The 12,120-nt window shown below is 66.6% G+C and overlaps 1 protein-coding gene across 2 annotated transcripts; it reads left to right on the forward strand.

Annotated features, from left to right (window-relative positions):
* Positions 1 to 891: 891 nt before the first annotated feature.
* Positions 892 to 10,970, forward strand: MIDN (midnolin). 2 transcript variants are annotated; one of them, XM_090126220.1, is made up of 9 exons: positions 892 to 1,082; positions 2,342 to 2,564; positions 3,259 to 3,346; positions 3,604 to 3,666; positions 7,839 to 8,225; positions 8,444 to 8,576; positions 8,674 to 8,973; positions 10,052 to 10,352; positions 10,954 to 10,970. In XM_090126220.1, the coding sequence occupies exons 2-8, from the start codon at positions 2,347 to 2,349 to the stop codon at positions 10,312 to 10,314; spliced, it is 1,452 nt and encodes a 483-aa protein (XP_089982346.1). In that variant the 5' UTR covers positions 892 to 1,082; positions 2,342 to 2,346; the 3' UTR covers positions 10,315 to 10,352; positions 10,954 to 10,970. The 2 variants fall into 2 exon arrangements, with proteins under 2 accessions (XP_089982346.1, XP_089982345.1); XM_090126219.1 differs by lacking the exon at positions 10,954 to 10,970 and having other exon boundaries at positions 10,052 to 10,381.
* Positions 10,971 to 12,120: the final 1,150 nt, after the last annotated feature.

Consider the following 12,120-nt stretch of genomic DNA (forward strand, 5'->3'; position numbering starts at 1 on the left):
GAGAACAATGGCGCGTCCCGGCCCGGCCCTCTCCCGGGGACAATGGCACAGCGGAGCCTGAGCTCATCGCCCACCGAGAGCCCGTGGGGCCGGGGCGGGCGGGGAACGCGGTGCTGTGCCACAAAGGCTCTCTCTCCGCCCGAGGGGCCCCGCTCCCACCCGGCATAGAACGGCCCGACAGCCGCGGGGTACCGGGATCCCCCCGGGGCTCCGTGCTTTGCTGCCTCGAGGGGCCGGGGGGTGCGCGTCCATCTCCTCCCGCAGCCTCTTTGTGTCCCTCCGCGCGTTGCGGGGCATTGTCTGCGAGCGGGAGCCCGGCGGGGGCAGCGCGGGGTCAGACAGAACCCCGCAGTCCCGGCTCACAGCGCCCGGGGGGGGGGGGCTGCCGGCCCCGACCCCCACCCGCGCCCCGTTCTCCGCGGGGAGAGCGGCCCGGATTTCAGGGCAACGCCAGCGCGACCTCCGCCCCGAGCCCCGCGACCCCTCCGGGACCGCGCGAGGGGCTCCCACCGCTCCGACCTCGGGCCGGCCGTCCCCTCCCCAACGCCGGGCGGAGGCGGCCCCCCCCCCCCCCCCGGCGAGGCGGAGCTGCGGCGGCACCGGGGGCAGCGCTGGGACCGGACCCCTCCACACAAAGCACCACCCCGAAGGGCACAGCCGGACCCCACGAGGGAGCGATCTCCCCCGGTGCACCGGGAACCGGGGGGGGGGGGGGCACCGCCGGGACATCTCCCTCCTTTCTTCCCTCTCTCCTTCCCTCCCTCCGGGAGCAGGTGCGGCCGTGCCGAGGCCGCTGGCGGGGCCGGTGCGGGGCCAGGCCGGTCCCTGCCCCCGGCAGGCTCCACCCTGGGCGGTGCGGGATAAAACTTGGGGCACCTCCCCGGCGGTTCCGCGTCAGGCTGCGCTCCGACCGCTCGGCACGGGGCAGCGCTTCGGGGGCACCGCTCCGCCCGCGCCCTCCCGGAACTTTTAGGGCTTTTTTTTTTTTTTTTTCTTTTTTTCCGCCGTTCATTCCCCCGGTGCCACCGGAGGCAGCCGAGCTCTGATCGCAACGGGATCCGCGGGGCAGCGCTCCGGGCTCGGTGAGTGCCGGACGGGGAGCGGGGCGGTTTCGCGGAGGGGTTTGAACGCGGATGCGTGGCTTTGATTTATGGAGGGGTTGGGGGTCCCGTGAGCTGCGGTTCCCGGGGAGGATCGCGTTGCAGCGCCGCTCCGAGCTGCGGGGCCGTTAGCGGGGCTTTGCCCTCATTGCCGAGAGGGGCCGCGCCGCTCCGTGTCCCCCCCCAACCCCGTCCCCATTCTCCAGCCTCATCGAACCGCGGGGTGGAGCGGCGTTGCGGGGCTCCGGGCGCTGTGCCCCCCCCCCCCCGGGAGCGGCGGGGCCGGCAGAGGGCGCGCGCGCTGTGCTGACTCATGGCCCCCCCCGGTGCCGCCGTGGCCGCTCCCCCCGGGCCGGGGCGCTGCGGGCGGGAGGAGCCCATCCCAGCGGCGGTACCGGGCGGTGCGGGGAGGGGCACCGGGTGCGGCGGCTGTGCCGTTCACCCTCCACCCTTTCCGCTCCGCGTCACTCGGCCTCGCTGCTCCGGGTGGGGGCTCCTAGCGTGGGGTTGGGGGGGGGGCTTCTCCCGGTGCTCCGCGTTCCCGATTCGGGGCCGTTCGCCCCATCGGCGGCGCCGCTCGGTGCCGCCCCCCCCCCCCTCCGTGCGGGGCCCTTTGTTGTGCGGCCGCGGATTATGAATGGCCGCGCGGAGCGGCGCGAGGGCGCGCGGGGGGCGGAGGGGGCGTGGCCTAACGCCGCGTGGGCGGAGGAATCCGGACGGCCCCGCCTACACTTTGCCACGTGGTGAAACGAATCGAGCGTCCTATTGGTTCGGTCCGCGGATGTCGGAGTGCCGCGAGGCAGCGGATTGGTCGGGACGGCCGGAGGAGACGGAGTGAATGAGGGCGAGGCTCCGCCCCCTGGACGTTGCTACATTGGAGCTGCCCCCGCCCCCCCCGCCCCCCGGCGCTCGCAGGGCTGCGCGGCGCTGCCGGTTCGGCGGGTCCGGCCCCGGGCGCTGCACCGCGATCCTCCCGCAGCGCTGCGCTCCGAACCCCCCTCGACCCGAAACGAACCTCGCCGGGATTTCTTCTTATCATTTTGGGATTGATACCGATTTTTTTTTTAATTATTCTCCGCTGGGAACGCGGCCCCCGGAGGGTCCCCCCCCCCGCACGCACACACCCGCACCGCTCGGTTCGGTGCTCCCCGCGTCCGCCGCTCTTTTGTCCCGCACCGACCGACCGATCGCTTTTTTTCCCCCACCCCCCCCTCCCCTCTCCCTTCCCTCCCCTCCCTCAGGCCGCATGGAGCCGCAGCCCGGCGCTCGGAGCTGCAGCCGCGGGGCCGCCCCCTGCGATCCTCTCCCCGCGGAGCGCCCCGTCCACCTCTGCATCCACACCACCACCGGGGCGCGGTACGAAGTGGCCGTTCCTCCGGACGAAACGGTGGAGGGGCTGAAACGGCGGCTGTCGCAGCGCCTTAAGGTGCCCAAGGAGCGCCTGGCGCTGCTGCACAAAGACAGGTACGGAGCGGCACCCCCCCCCCCCCCTCCTTTCTCTCCCTCCCCTTCCCCTGCGCGGCCCCAATTCCTCCGAGGGGTGGGGGGGGAGGGAAGGGGGGAGGGCGGGGGTTGGGCTCCGGGAGGCCCCGCGCTGCCCCCGCCGCGGTCGCTCTGTGGGCGGTGGGGCCCGGCCGTGCCCGCGGGGCTCCGTGCGGCGCCGGGCGCTGCCCTTTGTTCTGCGCTCAACTTCGGCGGCGCGGCCTCAGCACCGCCCCCCCCCCCCCCTCCCTCCACCACCACCACCACCACCACCACCCCTCCTTCCCTTCACACCCCCCATCCCCCCCCGCATCCCCGTTCTTCCACCTCAAGCCGGGGGCGGCAGCTCGGGGGGGCGGCGGGGAGGGGAGGGGGAGTCCTTTGTCTGACAAAGGGCCGCGCTGGGGGCGGCCGCGCAGACCCCCCCCCCCCTCCTTTCCTATCCCCGACCCGCAGCGACCGCGGAGCCCCTCGCAACCCCATTCCAGAGCCGCGGACCCCCCCCCGGAGAGCCCGATGTCACTGCATGGGGCGGGCGTAAGGACTTAAGGGGGGAGGGCGGGGGGTTATGGGTGTTGATGGGGCCATCGTAGCACTGCTTTCCACCCCCCCCACCCCCCCCAGCAGCGTTATCTGCCGCCCCCGGGGCCGCGCTGACCTCTCTGCTCTCCCGCAGCCGCCTCAGCTCCGGGAAGCTGCAGGACCTGGGGGTGGTAGAAGGCAGCAAACTGACGCTGGTGCCCACCGTGGAGGCTGGCCTGATGGTGAGTGCCCCCCCCCCCCCCCCCGCCGTGCACCTATCCGTGACAAACACCCCATGCAGGACGTGCCTGCAGCCCCCAGCCCTGGCACACGGCGCTGCTTTCCCATGGCTGTGTAGAAATAGTGGAAGTGACACTGTCATCGCGCAGCCGCCCCCTCTTTCTCTGCATTTGTAATGTTAATCTCCCCCCCCCCCCCCCCCTCTTCCATCCCCCCTCCTTCCTTATTTTATTTTTTTTTTTTCTCCATAATTTATCAGTCCCAGGCATCCAGGCCGGAACAATCGGTGATGCAAGCGCTGGAAAGCTTAACTGAAACTCAGGTGAGCAGCTGCGAGACAAAGAGCTCCATGGGAAGGGGCTGCCGTGGCCCCTCCCGCCCCCATCCCCTCCTCCTCCTCCTCCTCCCCCCCCCGCCCTCTTCAAGGTCCCCTCCGGGAGAGGTGGCAATGCTGAGGGTGGTGCCCTGGGTGCTCACTGGGTGTGGGGAGGTCCCACGCTGCGCCCGCAGCCCAAACAACCTCGAGTTTAGGGGGGGGGGGGGGCTGTGACTCAGCCAAGGTCATACGGTGGGGGGCTGTATGGGGGGGGGGGGGGCTGCGGCCACTCACCCTACAGTGTAGGGAGTTTATGGGGCTGTGCAGCCCTGCAGCCCCTTGTGAGCCTTAATTGATGGGAAGGGGGGGGGCTGAGCGCTGCTGGTGCTCCCCATGCGCCGGGGTCGCCGTGGATGTGAAGTTTGGCTGTGTTACGGTGAGGGGGGGGGTTTGGGGGGGGGCAGTTCCCAGGGCTGTGTGCGCACGCAGCTGCCAGCTGCCACCGAGGTGGAATTTACCCCCAGCCGCGCCGCCCCGGCTCTTTGTTTTCAGTCTCTTTATTATTGCTCTTCAACTCCTTCCTTCCTTTCCGGACGGTGTGCGGATGGGGGTTTGAAAAGGGGGATTTATTTATGCGTTTGGGGGTGGGGTTTTTTTTGTTGTTGTTGTTGGTGTTGGCTTTTTTTATTTTATTTTTTTTGTAAGCCTGCATTCGTTGCATTTGGAAAAATGTGCTGAGCGTGGGGGGGGGGTTTGGCTGTGTGTCCCCTCCCCCCCCCTCCGCTGTGGGGTTGCTGTGAGGTCCAGGGTTGCCCCATATAGGGGTAGACCTTGAGTGATATGGGGTGTCCTTGGCTTTGGTTAGCAGCTTTAACCCTCCGTGGGCTGAGCGAGCCCTGATCTGTCCCATACCAGAGGTGGGTTCTGACCTCCTCAGGGGGGATTCTGGCACTGCTTTGCACTGCTGTGCCGTGGGGGTTTCCTGCTGTGTATCCCAGCAGTGGGGATGCAGTGATTCGTGGTGAGGCGTGATGTGCTGGGGGGGGGGTCATTGGGATTCGTGGCGGGGGAGGGTTGTGAGCTCGGTGTGCCCCACTGCTTAGGGGGAGATGCAGCTCTGTTGGGGTGGAAGCAGCTCCACGCCTGCTGCCCACCATTGGTTCCTCCGGGGTCGGTGATTCAGGAAGCCAGGGCTGCGCAGGAGGAACTGCCAGCACCTGGGGGGGGGCGGAGGGGTTGGGGGGGGGGGGAGGTTGAGGGGAGGTGGGGGGCAGGAAACCACTCCTCTCATTCATGCTTTGCACGGCTCTGCCTGCGTCACACATCCTCTGGCAGCGCTGCGCCGGCTTCCTCTGGGGGTGGCGAGGAGGGGGGGGGGGGGCGGGCACTGCAACCCCCCCCTCCCAGGTGCCACCGGGAAGTGGTGATGGCAGGAGGTGGTGCTGCGCTGCAGCTGAGCATCACGGGGGGGGGGAGGGCATGGAGTGCGGGGGGGGGGGATGGAGGCGGTGCCCCTGTTGGCAGGACGCTGCGCCTCTGCTGTTCCCCGTGACCTCGGCTCTTCCTTTCCTGCTCTTTCTGCCCAATGCAGCCGTGCTGGGGACCGTGGGAGGGTTGGGGACGTGTCGTGCCCTGCAGGGCTGCGGCCGAAGGAATGCGATTTCTCAATGGTGGCTGAGGGGCTCCGGCCCCTCTGTCCTTCTTGGCATGGAAAAACCCCGAGCGGTGCTGGGGTCCCAGCTGTCAGCCACAGCTGCGCCCGGCTGGAGAGCCTGCAGGGCTGGAGGGGGGGGGGGGGGGTTTGCTTCCTGCTCCCCCCCCTTCCTGCGTTCTGTGCCGGCCTTTCCCATCCAGTCCCTGCAGGCTGAGGGTCTGTGTTTGGGGGGGTGGTGGGGGCACGTTGGTGTGTTGCTGTGGGGTTGGGGGGGGGGGGGGGGTGTTGGGGTCACGTTGGGGGGTGGCTCGGGTCACGCAGGGCCGTGTGCCGGAGCGAGGTGGGAATGCGGCGTTCTGTGACTCATCCATGTTTCTCAGAAGCAGCCAGAGCTGCTCACCCCGTCCATCCCTGCGGGCCCACGGCCCGGCGTAGGGCAGCCATGGGGACGTGGCGAGACCCCAGGGGACCCCTGGGGGGGGTGAGGAGAGGGGTGGGTTAGGAGCTGCATCCCTTCCCATCACACACAGCACTGCTGTGCCCCTCTGCCCGCCCTGCATCGCAGTGGTGGGGAGGGACAGGGGCCGTGGGCGGCAGCAGGCGCTGCTGGGTGGGACGTGTTTGCATTGGAGCGGCCCGGTTTCGCCGGGGGGGGGTTGGCAGCGTGGCGTGGGGGCAGGAGCTGGGAGCCCCAGAGCCGGACCGACTGCCCTGCCCTGCCTTGAGGGGGGGCGGGGGGGGGGGGTGCTGGAAGGGGTGATGATGTGGGTGATGGGGCGATGTGGGGAAGCGCCCGGTGTGGGTTGTGGGGGCTCTTTGGTTTCTCGTGGCATTGGGGCTCCCAGCAGGTGTGAGTCAGATGGGCTGTGCTGATGTCAGGGGGAGGTGTGGGGCACAGCGAGTCGAGAGGGGGGGGGGATGTGATGGGTGTCCCCCCCCCCTGTGCTGACCCCGTTCCCACGGGCGGCTACTGTGTGCTCTGTTCAGGCTGCGGTGCTTTGTGGCTGAGTGGGGACAGCGGTGACCGAGGGATGGGGGCAGAGCATTGTGCTAAAAGGGGGAGGGGGGGTGGATGGAGCCGCTGCCCCTCGTTCAGGTGCTTTGCACACACGTGTGTTTGCACGCCTGCCCACGTGCACAGCTCCCGCCCCCTCGCCCCGTAACCTCCGTGTCCAGAGCTGCAGTGTCTCCTTCACGCCCACCTCTTCCTCTGCAGCCTCCGCCTGACACGCTCAGGGCTTTGCTGCGGGTATTTTTAAAGCTGCTTTTCCCACGGCTTCTCAGAAGCGGCCTCCGTGGGACGGGGCGAGCGGGGACTGGGATGGAGAAGGAGGGGGGAGAGGGGGGGGGGGTGATGGGGAGCGCCATTGAGGGTAACGCCGGGACCAGAGAGGGGCCGGGGGGGGTGTGGGTGGGTGACGTGTGCTGGGAGCTGCACGTGACGGCTGGGGAAGGCAGTCCTGGCCGTGCCCTGGAATAGCTGTGCTGGGGGGGGGTGGTGGCGTCACCGCCATTAGCTGTGACCCGATGTCCTCCCACGGCGCTGCTGAGCCCCGTGCCCTTCAGCCATGGGGGTGAAAGGTGTCACCACCCCCCCACCTCACCCCTCCCTCCTCCCCCCCCCCCTGCATGAGGAGCAGTGCGGCAGCGCAGTAGGAAGGAAGGTGGGGGGGTCGCAAGCTTTACACCTCCACCCCCCTACCCCTTATGCCCCCCTCCCCCCTTCCTCTTTTCTGAGTGAATGCTGAGCAGTGCTGGGGGCTGTGCCTGTTTTTTATGCTGCATGGGTCTAAGGGGGGGGGAGCAGATGGTGGGGATCAGACATCAGACCACCCCCCACCCACCCACCACCCACCAGCACCACCCCCCTCTCCCCAGTGCTGCAATCTGGACAGGGTCAGCCCCAAATCTCATCTCTGCACTGCAGCTGCTCCATCACCTGCCTGCAGCTGCCTCAGGGCTGCACAGGGGGGGGCCGTCCTGCAGGCTGGGAGGGGGGGGGAGGGGATGGTGGGGGCTGCCCTCCTCAATACCCCAAAACCACAGCGATGGGCACGGAAGGTCCTGGCATGTCCTCACCTGCATTGTCACCGACCTCGTTGCTCCCCATCCTCACCCCACATGTTGATGCTCGGGGGGGGGGGGGGGGGGGAGGGTTGTCTTACAGCTGCGTCAGCCCCAGCCCAGCCCTGCCTGCGGGCGCTGTGGGTTCGGTGCCGTGGAGGGCGGGCAACAACGCAGCAGCTTTGTGCCAGGAGCTGAGGGTGGAGGGGCAGGAGGGGATGGAGCTGTCAGCTGATGGAGCTGGCAATGCGTTGGGGTCGTGCGGGGACGCGGCTGCTCACCGCCTGCCCCCATGCGGCCGAGGGGAAGGGGTCACCCCACAGCCTCCTCCTCCTCCCTATGACCGTGAGGGGATGTGCTGTCCTTGTCTGTTCTCCCCGGGGTGGTGGTGGTGGGGGTGGGGGGAGCTCAGTGCCATGTGTCCGTGCTGTGCCTGACGGTGTTCCTTCTCCACCCCCAGGTCAATGACTTCTTATCGGGCCGTTCCCCGCTCACCCTGGCACTGCGTGTGGGCGACCATATGATGTTCGTGCAGCTCCAGCTGGCGGCCCAGCAGAGCAGCGGGCAGCTCCAACACCGGCACGTCATCGCCAGCCGCGGCGAGACGGGGGCCACCAACACCCCCCACTGCCGGACCCTACATGGCAGCACCGGCTCCGGTTTCGCCCGCATCCCCGTGGTGCCCTCCTGCCCGCAGAGCCCAGCTCCCAGCCCCACGCCCACCACGCCGGCCCCCCCCGTGTACTGTAATGCCCCCCACCCCGCTCCCGTCACTGCTGGGATGTTCCGGTCGCACGGGGCCAGCGCGCAGACGGTGAACAGCAGCGTGGTGTCGTCGTGCTCAGAGGTGAGTCAGGGTTTGGGGCTGCTGGGGCTCGAGGTGCCATTTAGGGCACCGGTGCCCGTGGCTTTGAGGGCAACAAGTGCTGCTCGCCCTCTGTCGCCAAACCTGGAGGTGTCCCCTGGCTCTGGGGGTGCTGGGTTGGGGAGGAGGGGTTGGGGGGTGGGGTTGGGGGAGGAGGGCTGTGCTGAGGGTTGTGCTGAACCCCGTGTTTCCCCATCCAGGTGGACTGCAGTATGCGTGGCGGCTCCTCGCCCAGCAGCAGCCCAGCACCGAGCGCCCGCTCCCGCAAACCTGGGGCCGTCATCGAGAGCTTCGTCAACCACGCGCCTGGGGTCTTCTCAGGGACCTTCTCCGGTACGGGCGGCTGATGGCTGGGATGGGGGGGGGCTGTGAATCTGGGAAGCTGCTGGGCTCACATCTCCTCTTTTCCTTCCTTTCTCCCCCCCCCCAGGCACTTTGCACCCCAACTGCCAGGACAGCAGCGGGCGGCCGCGGCGGGACATCGGCACCATCCTGCAGATCCTCAACGACCTCCTCAGCGCCACGCGACACTACCAGGGCATGCCGCAGTCCCTGGCACAGCTCCGCTGCCAGACGCAGTTCTCCTCATCTTCCTCTTCTTCCTCACCTCCCGCATCCCCCGACCTCACCACCAAAACTACCTCAGAGCCGTTGCCAGCGGCCGCAGCATCCGCTCCTCTGCACCCCATCGTCCAGTGCCAAAGCCAGATCCGGATGTGCAAGCCCAGTGGTGAGCATGGCCTGGGGGGGGAGGCGGAGGGGGTGGGTCTGGGGGCACCCAGGCCGTTGCCCATCCATAGGGAGCAGCTCTTGCTGGTGGCACTGGGATCCTGCTATCAGCTTCTCCCCCCTCCTGCACACTGGGATCCTCTCCACCTGCACAGCGCTGCCCCAGGGTTCAATGAGGTGGGGGGGCAGCTCTCATTGGACCCCCCCACCTCATTTTCCTCTGCACATCATCTTGGTGCCGTTTTGTAGGCAGGACGTGGCATGGGGGTGGGTGACTGTGCGTCCCTGTGCCCCCCCTGCAGGGTTGGGGCTGCCCCTGGTGTGTGGAGGGAGACAGGAATGCAACTCCTTGCCCACCCATCCCGTTCCCAACCCCCTGGGATGGGTTTCTGCAGAGGGGGAGATGGGATGAGATGCTCAGGTGGCTCCCAGTGCTTGAGGAGGAGGGGGGGGGGGGGGGGGTGCACATCCTCTTCCCTTCCCCATCACCACGATTTGCATAGAGAAAAGAACTGAAACTGAAGGGTCTCACTCTCCCCTTCACTTTTTCTCTTCCTTCTCTCCCTGTGCTGGGGGGGGGGGGACAACTCTGTGCCCCATCCCTGCCCTCATTGACACCAGGGCTGCAAACAGGGGACGCTGTGCACCTCACAGTGCAGTGATGGGGACAGAGCTGTGTCCCCCCCCCCCCAGCATAGCAGCCCGCACCCATGGGCTCAGGTTTGGGCTGCGCGCAATTCCCAGAGAATGGGAGCGGAGACGAGTCTCAAAATAAAGGGAGCTGGCCTTTATGGCCACCTGCACAGCCCTTCTCAGTCCTGACCCCCCTCCCTTCCAATCTAACACACCTTCCCAGCAGGTGATGCTGGAATGCCCTCTATTTCTGGAGCATCCTGGCAGGGCAGTGCCAAGCAGAAGCTGTGGGTCCACCCTGCTGCTCAGCGATGCTTTCAGTCCCCGTTTCTGGAATCTAGCAGAGACTCCAACCCCCCCTCAAACACTGCATGACCCCGGAGGTGTGGACACCGCACCCCTTCCAGGACCCCCCCAGCTGACACCTGTGTCCCCCCCTTTTGCAGGGGATCGCTTGCGGCAGACGGAGAACCGCGCGACGCGCTGCAAAGTGGAGCGGCTGCAGCTGCTGATGCAGCAGAAAAGGCTGCGCAGGAAGGCCAGGAGGGACGCCAGGGCTCCTTACCATTGGCTGCCCAACCGTAAATCCTCCCGTACCAACAGCAACAGCAGCGTTTCCAGCGAGGGCAGCCTGGATCTGGACTTCGAGGACTCGGTCTGGAAGCCGGAGGTCAAAGCGGACATCAAGTCCGAATTCGTCGTAGCATAGAGCCGGGCTGCGGCCGCGGACTCGTTTCAGTGGGGGAGGCCACCAGCCCCCCCCCTCCCCCTCCCCCCCCCCCACATTCTGTGATACCCCCCCCTCCCCACCACCACCCCCCCCTTGTTGAGGATGGGGGGTCGTGTTTCTGTTGTCCTGGGCCAGATCTCCAGCTCCTATGGATGTGGCTGCGCTGAGAGGTGGGAGCTGCTGCTGCCCCCCCCCCAACCCCAGCCCCCCCCCCCTTAATTGCTGACCTGCTCTGAGCGCAGTCCTGGTGCCAGGGGGGGCCCTGGGGATCAAAGCTGCTCTTTGGCTGTGAAGAGGGGCGCAGCAGCCCGCCCCCCCCCCCCTAATTTTTTCCCTCCCCCCCCCCCCCTCTACGGGCAGCAGGAGGCAAAATCTCTTTGGAGGTGCTGGGGGCCCCCCACCAGCCCGGGGGGGGGGGCATTTGTTTCCCTTCCCTTCTATATGTAGCATTGCTCGGCTGCGGGGCTGGGCCCCCCCCCCTGGACTTTTACTGTCCACGTGTGCAGGCATGGGGGGCAGATGGAGGGGGGGTGTGGGGGGGTGGGGGTGGGAACAGACAATGCCACGCGTGTGCCTGGTGCCGCAGCCGGGGGGGGTGGGGGGGTTGGGGGGGGGGAGGCTTCGTTTTGGGGTGTTTTTTTTTTTAATTATTATTATTTTTTTGGTTTTTTTGGGGGGGGGGGATGGGAACGGTGCATTCCCTCTGCAGAGCCCAGAGCTGAGGCGCTGGGTCCTTACCCCCCCCCCCCCCCCCTCCCTCCCTTCTCCCTTCCCCCCCCCCCCACCTCGGTTGGGGTGTTGTGTTTTTGTTTTCTGTTTGTTGTTTGTTTTTTGGTTTTTTTTTAACTTAAAGGAGGAAAAAAAAAAAAAAAGTGAAAAAATAAATGGCCCCAACACTCAGTGATGGTACCTGCGAGTGGGGGGGGCCCGTATTTATAGACATTGACTGAGCCAATACTGACATAGTCTTGCATAGGCCGTAGGAATCTTTCTTGTCCGACTTTGATTTTATTTTTTTTTTTTCTCGTCAGGAGATTCTGTGCAAATAGAGAACCCACGTGATGTGTTTTATGTCCGTAAAAAGTCTCTTTTTTTTTTTGGTTTGTTTGTTTTCTTTTTTTTTTTTTTTTCTCTCTGTGTGTGTTCTGGGGAAGGGGGGTGGGGAGGGGGGGGAAGGAGAAGAGCGAAGCTTTCGGTCTTTAATATTTTATTTTTTATTTTTGAAATAAATTTGGGCAGTCTCCAAGCAACTGCGCCTGGTTGTGATGATGGGGCTTTTTTTTTGGGGGGGGGGGGGGGAGGTGGGGAGCACCGGGGTCTCCCTCCCCTCCCTCCCCTCCCTCCCCTCCCTCCCTCTCTCCTTTATACGCGTGCACCTGCACAGGTGTGAGCCCTTGCACACTCAGCACCGCACTTGCCGTGGCCTGGCAGCAGCTGTGCACACAGCGTTGCACTTCCACGTGGTGTTGCACGGCGGTGCACACGCAGCACTGCGCTCGCACGTAGCATTGCACAGCTCTGTTTGTGCCCTTGCACAGCTGTGCACAGCCCACCCCTTACACACCTACACCCCATCCTGCACGCGCACGTGGGTGTGCGCAGCCTTGCACACGCAAACACCCGGCGCGCAGCTCTGCCGTGCAGGAGGAAGGGAAACCCAGCAGCGCGGGGATGCCCTGCAGCCTCTCCTTCCTCTTTGCGGGGGGCGACGAGTTCGGTGCCGCCTCCGTTCCCATCGCTCCGATCCCGCGCTGCCCGGACCGCCCCGACCCGCTCGCACCGCCG

Source organism: Phasianus colchicus, chromosome 28 (genome assembly GCF_987193195.1).
Source record: "Phasianus colchicus chromosome 28, bPhaCol1.hap1.1, whole genome shotgun sequence".
In the NCBI taxonomy this organism is placed as follows: Eukaryota; Metazoa; Chordata; class Aves; order Galliformes; family Phasianidae; genus Phasianus; species Phasianus colchicus.

Excerpts from the sequence above, each read along its gene's own strand:
- MIDN (XM_090126220.1), top strand. The coding sequence starts at position 2,347 with ATGGAGCCGCAGCCCGGCGCTCGGAGCTGCAGCCGCGGGGCCGCCCCC. Across the intron at positions 3,667-7,838 it reads AAAGCTTAACTGAAACTCAG|GTCAATGACTTCTTATCGGG; the intron begins GTGAGCAGCTGC and ends CTCCACCCCCAG. Across the intron at positions 8,974-10,051 it reads CCGGATGTGCAAGCCCAGTG|GGGATCGCTTGCGGCAGACG; the intron begins GTGAGCATGGCC and ends CCCCTTTTGCAG.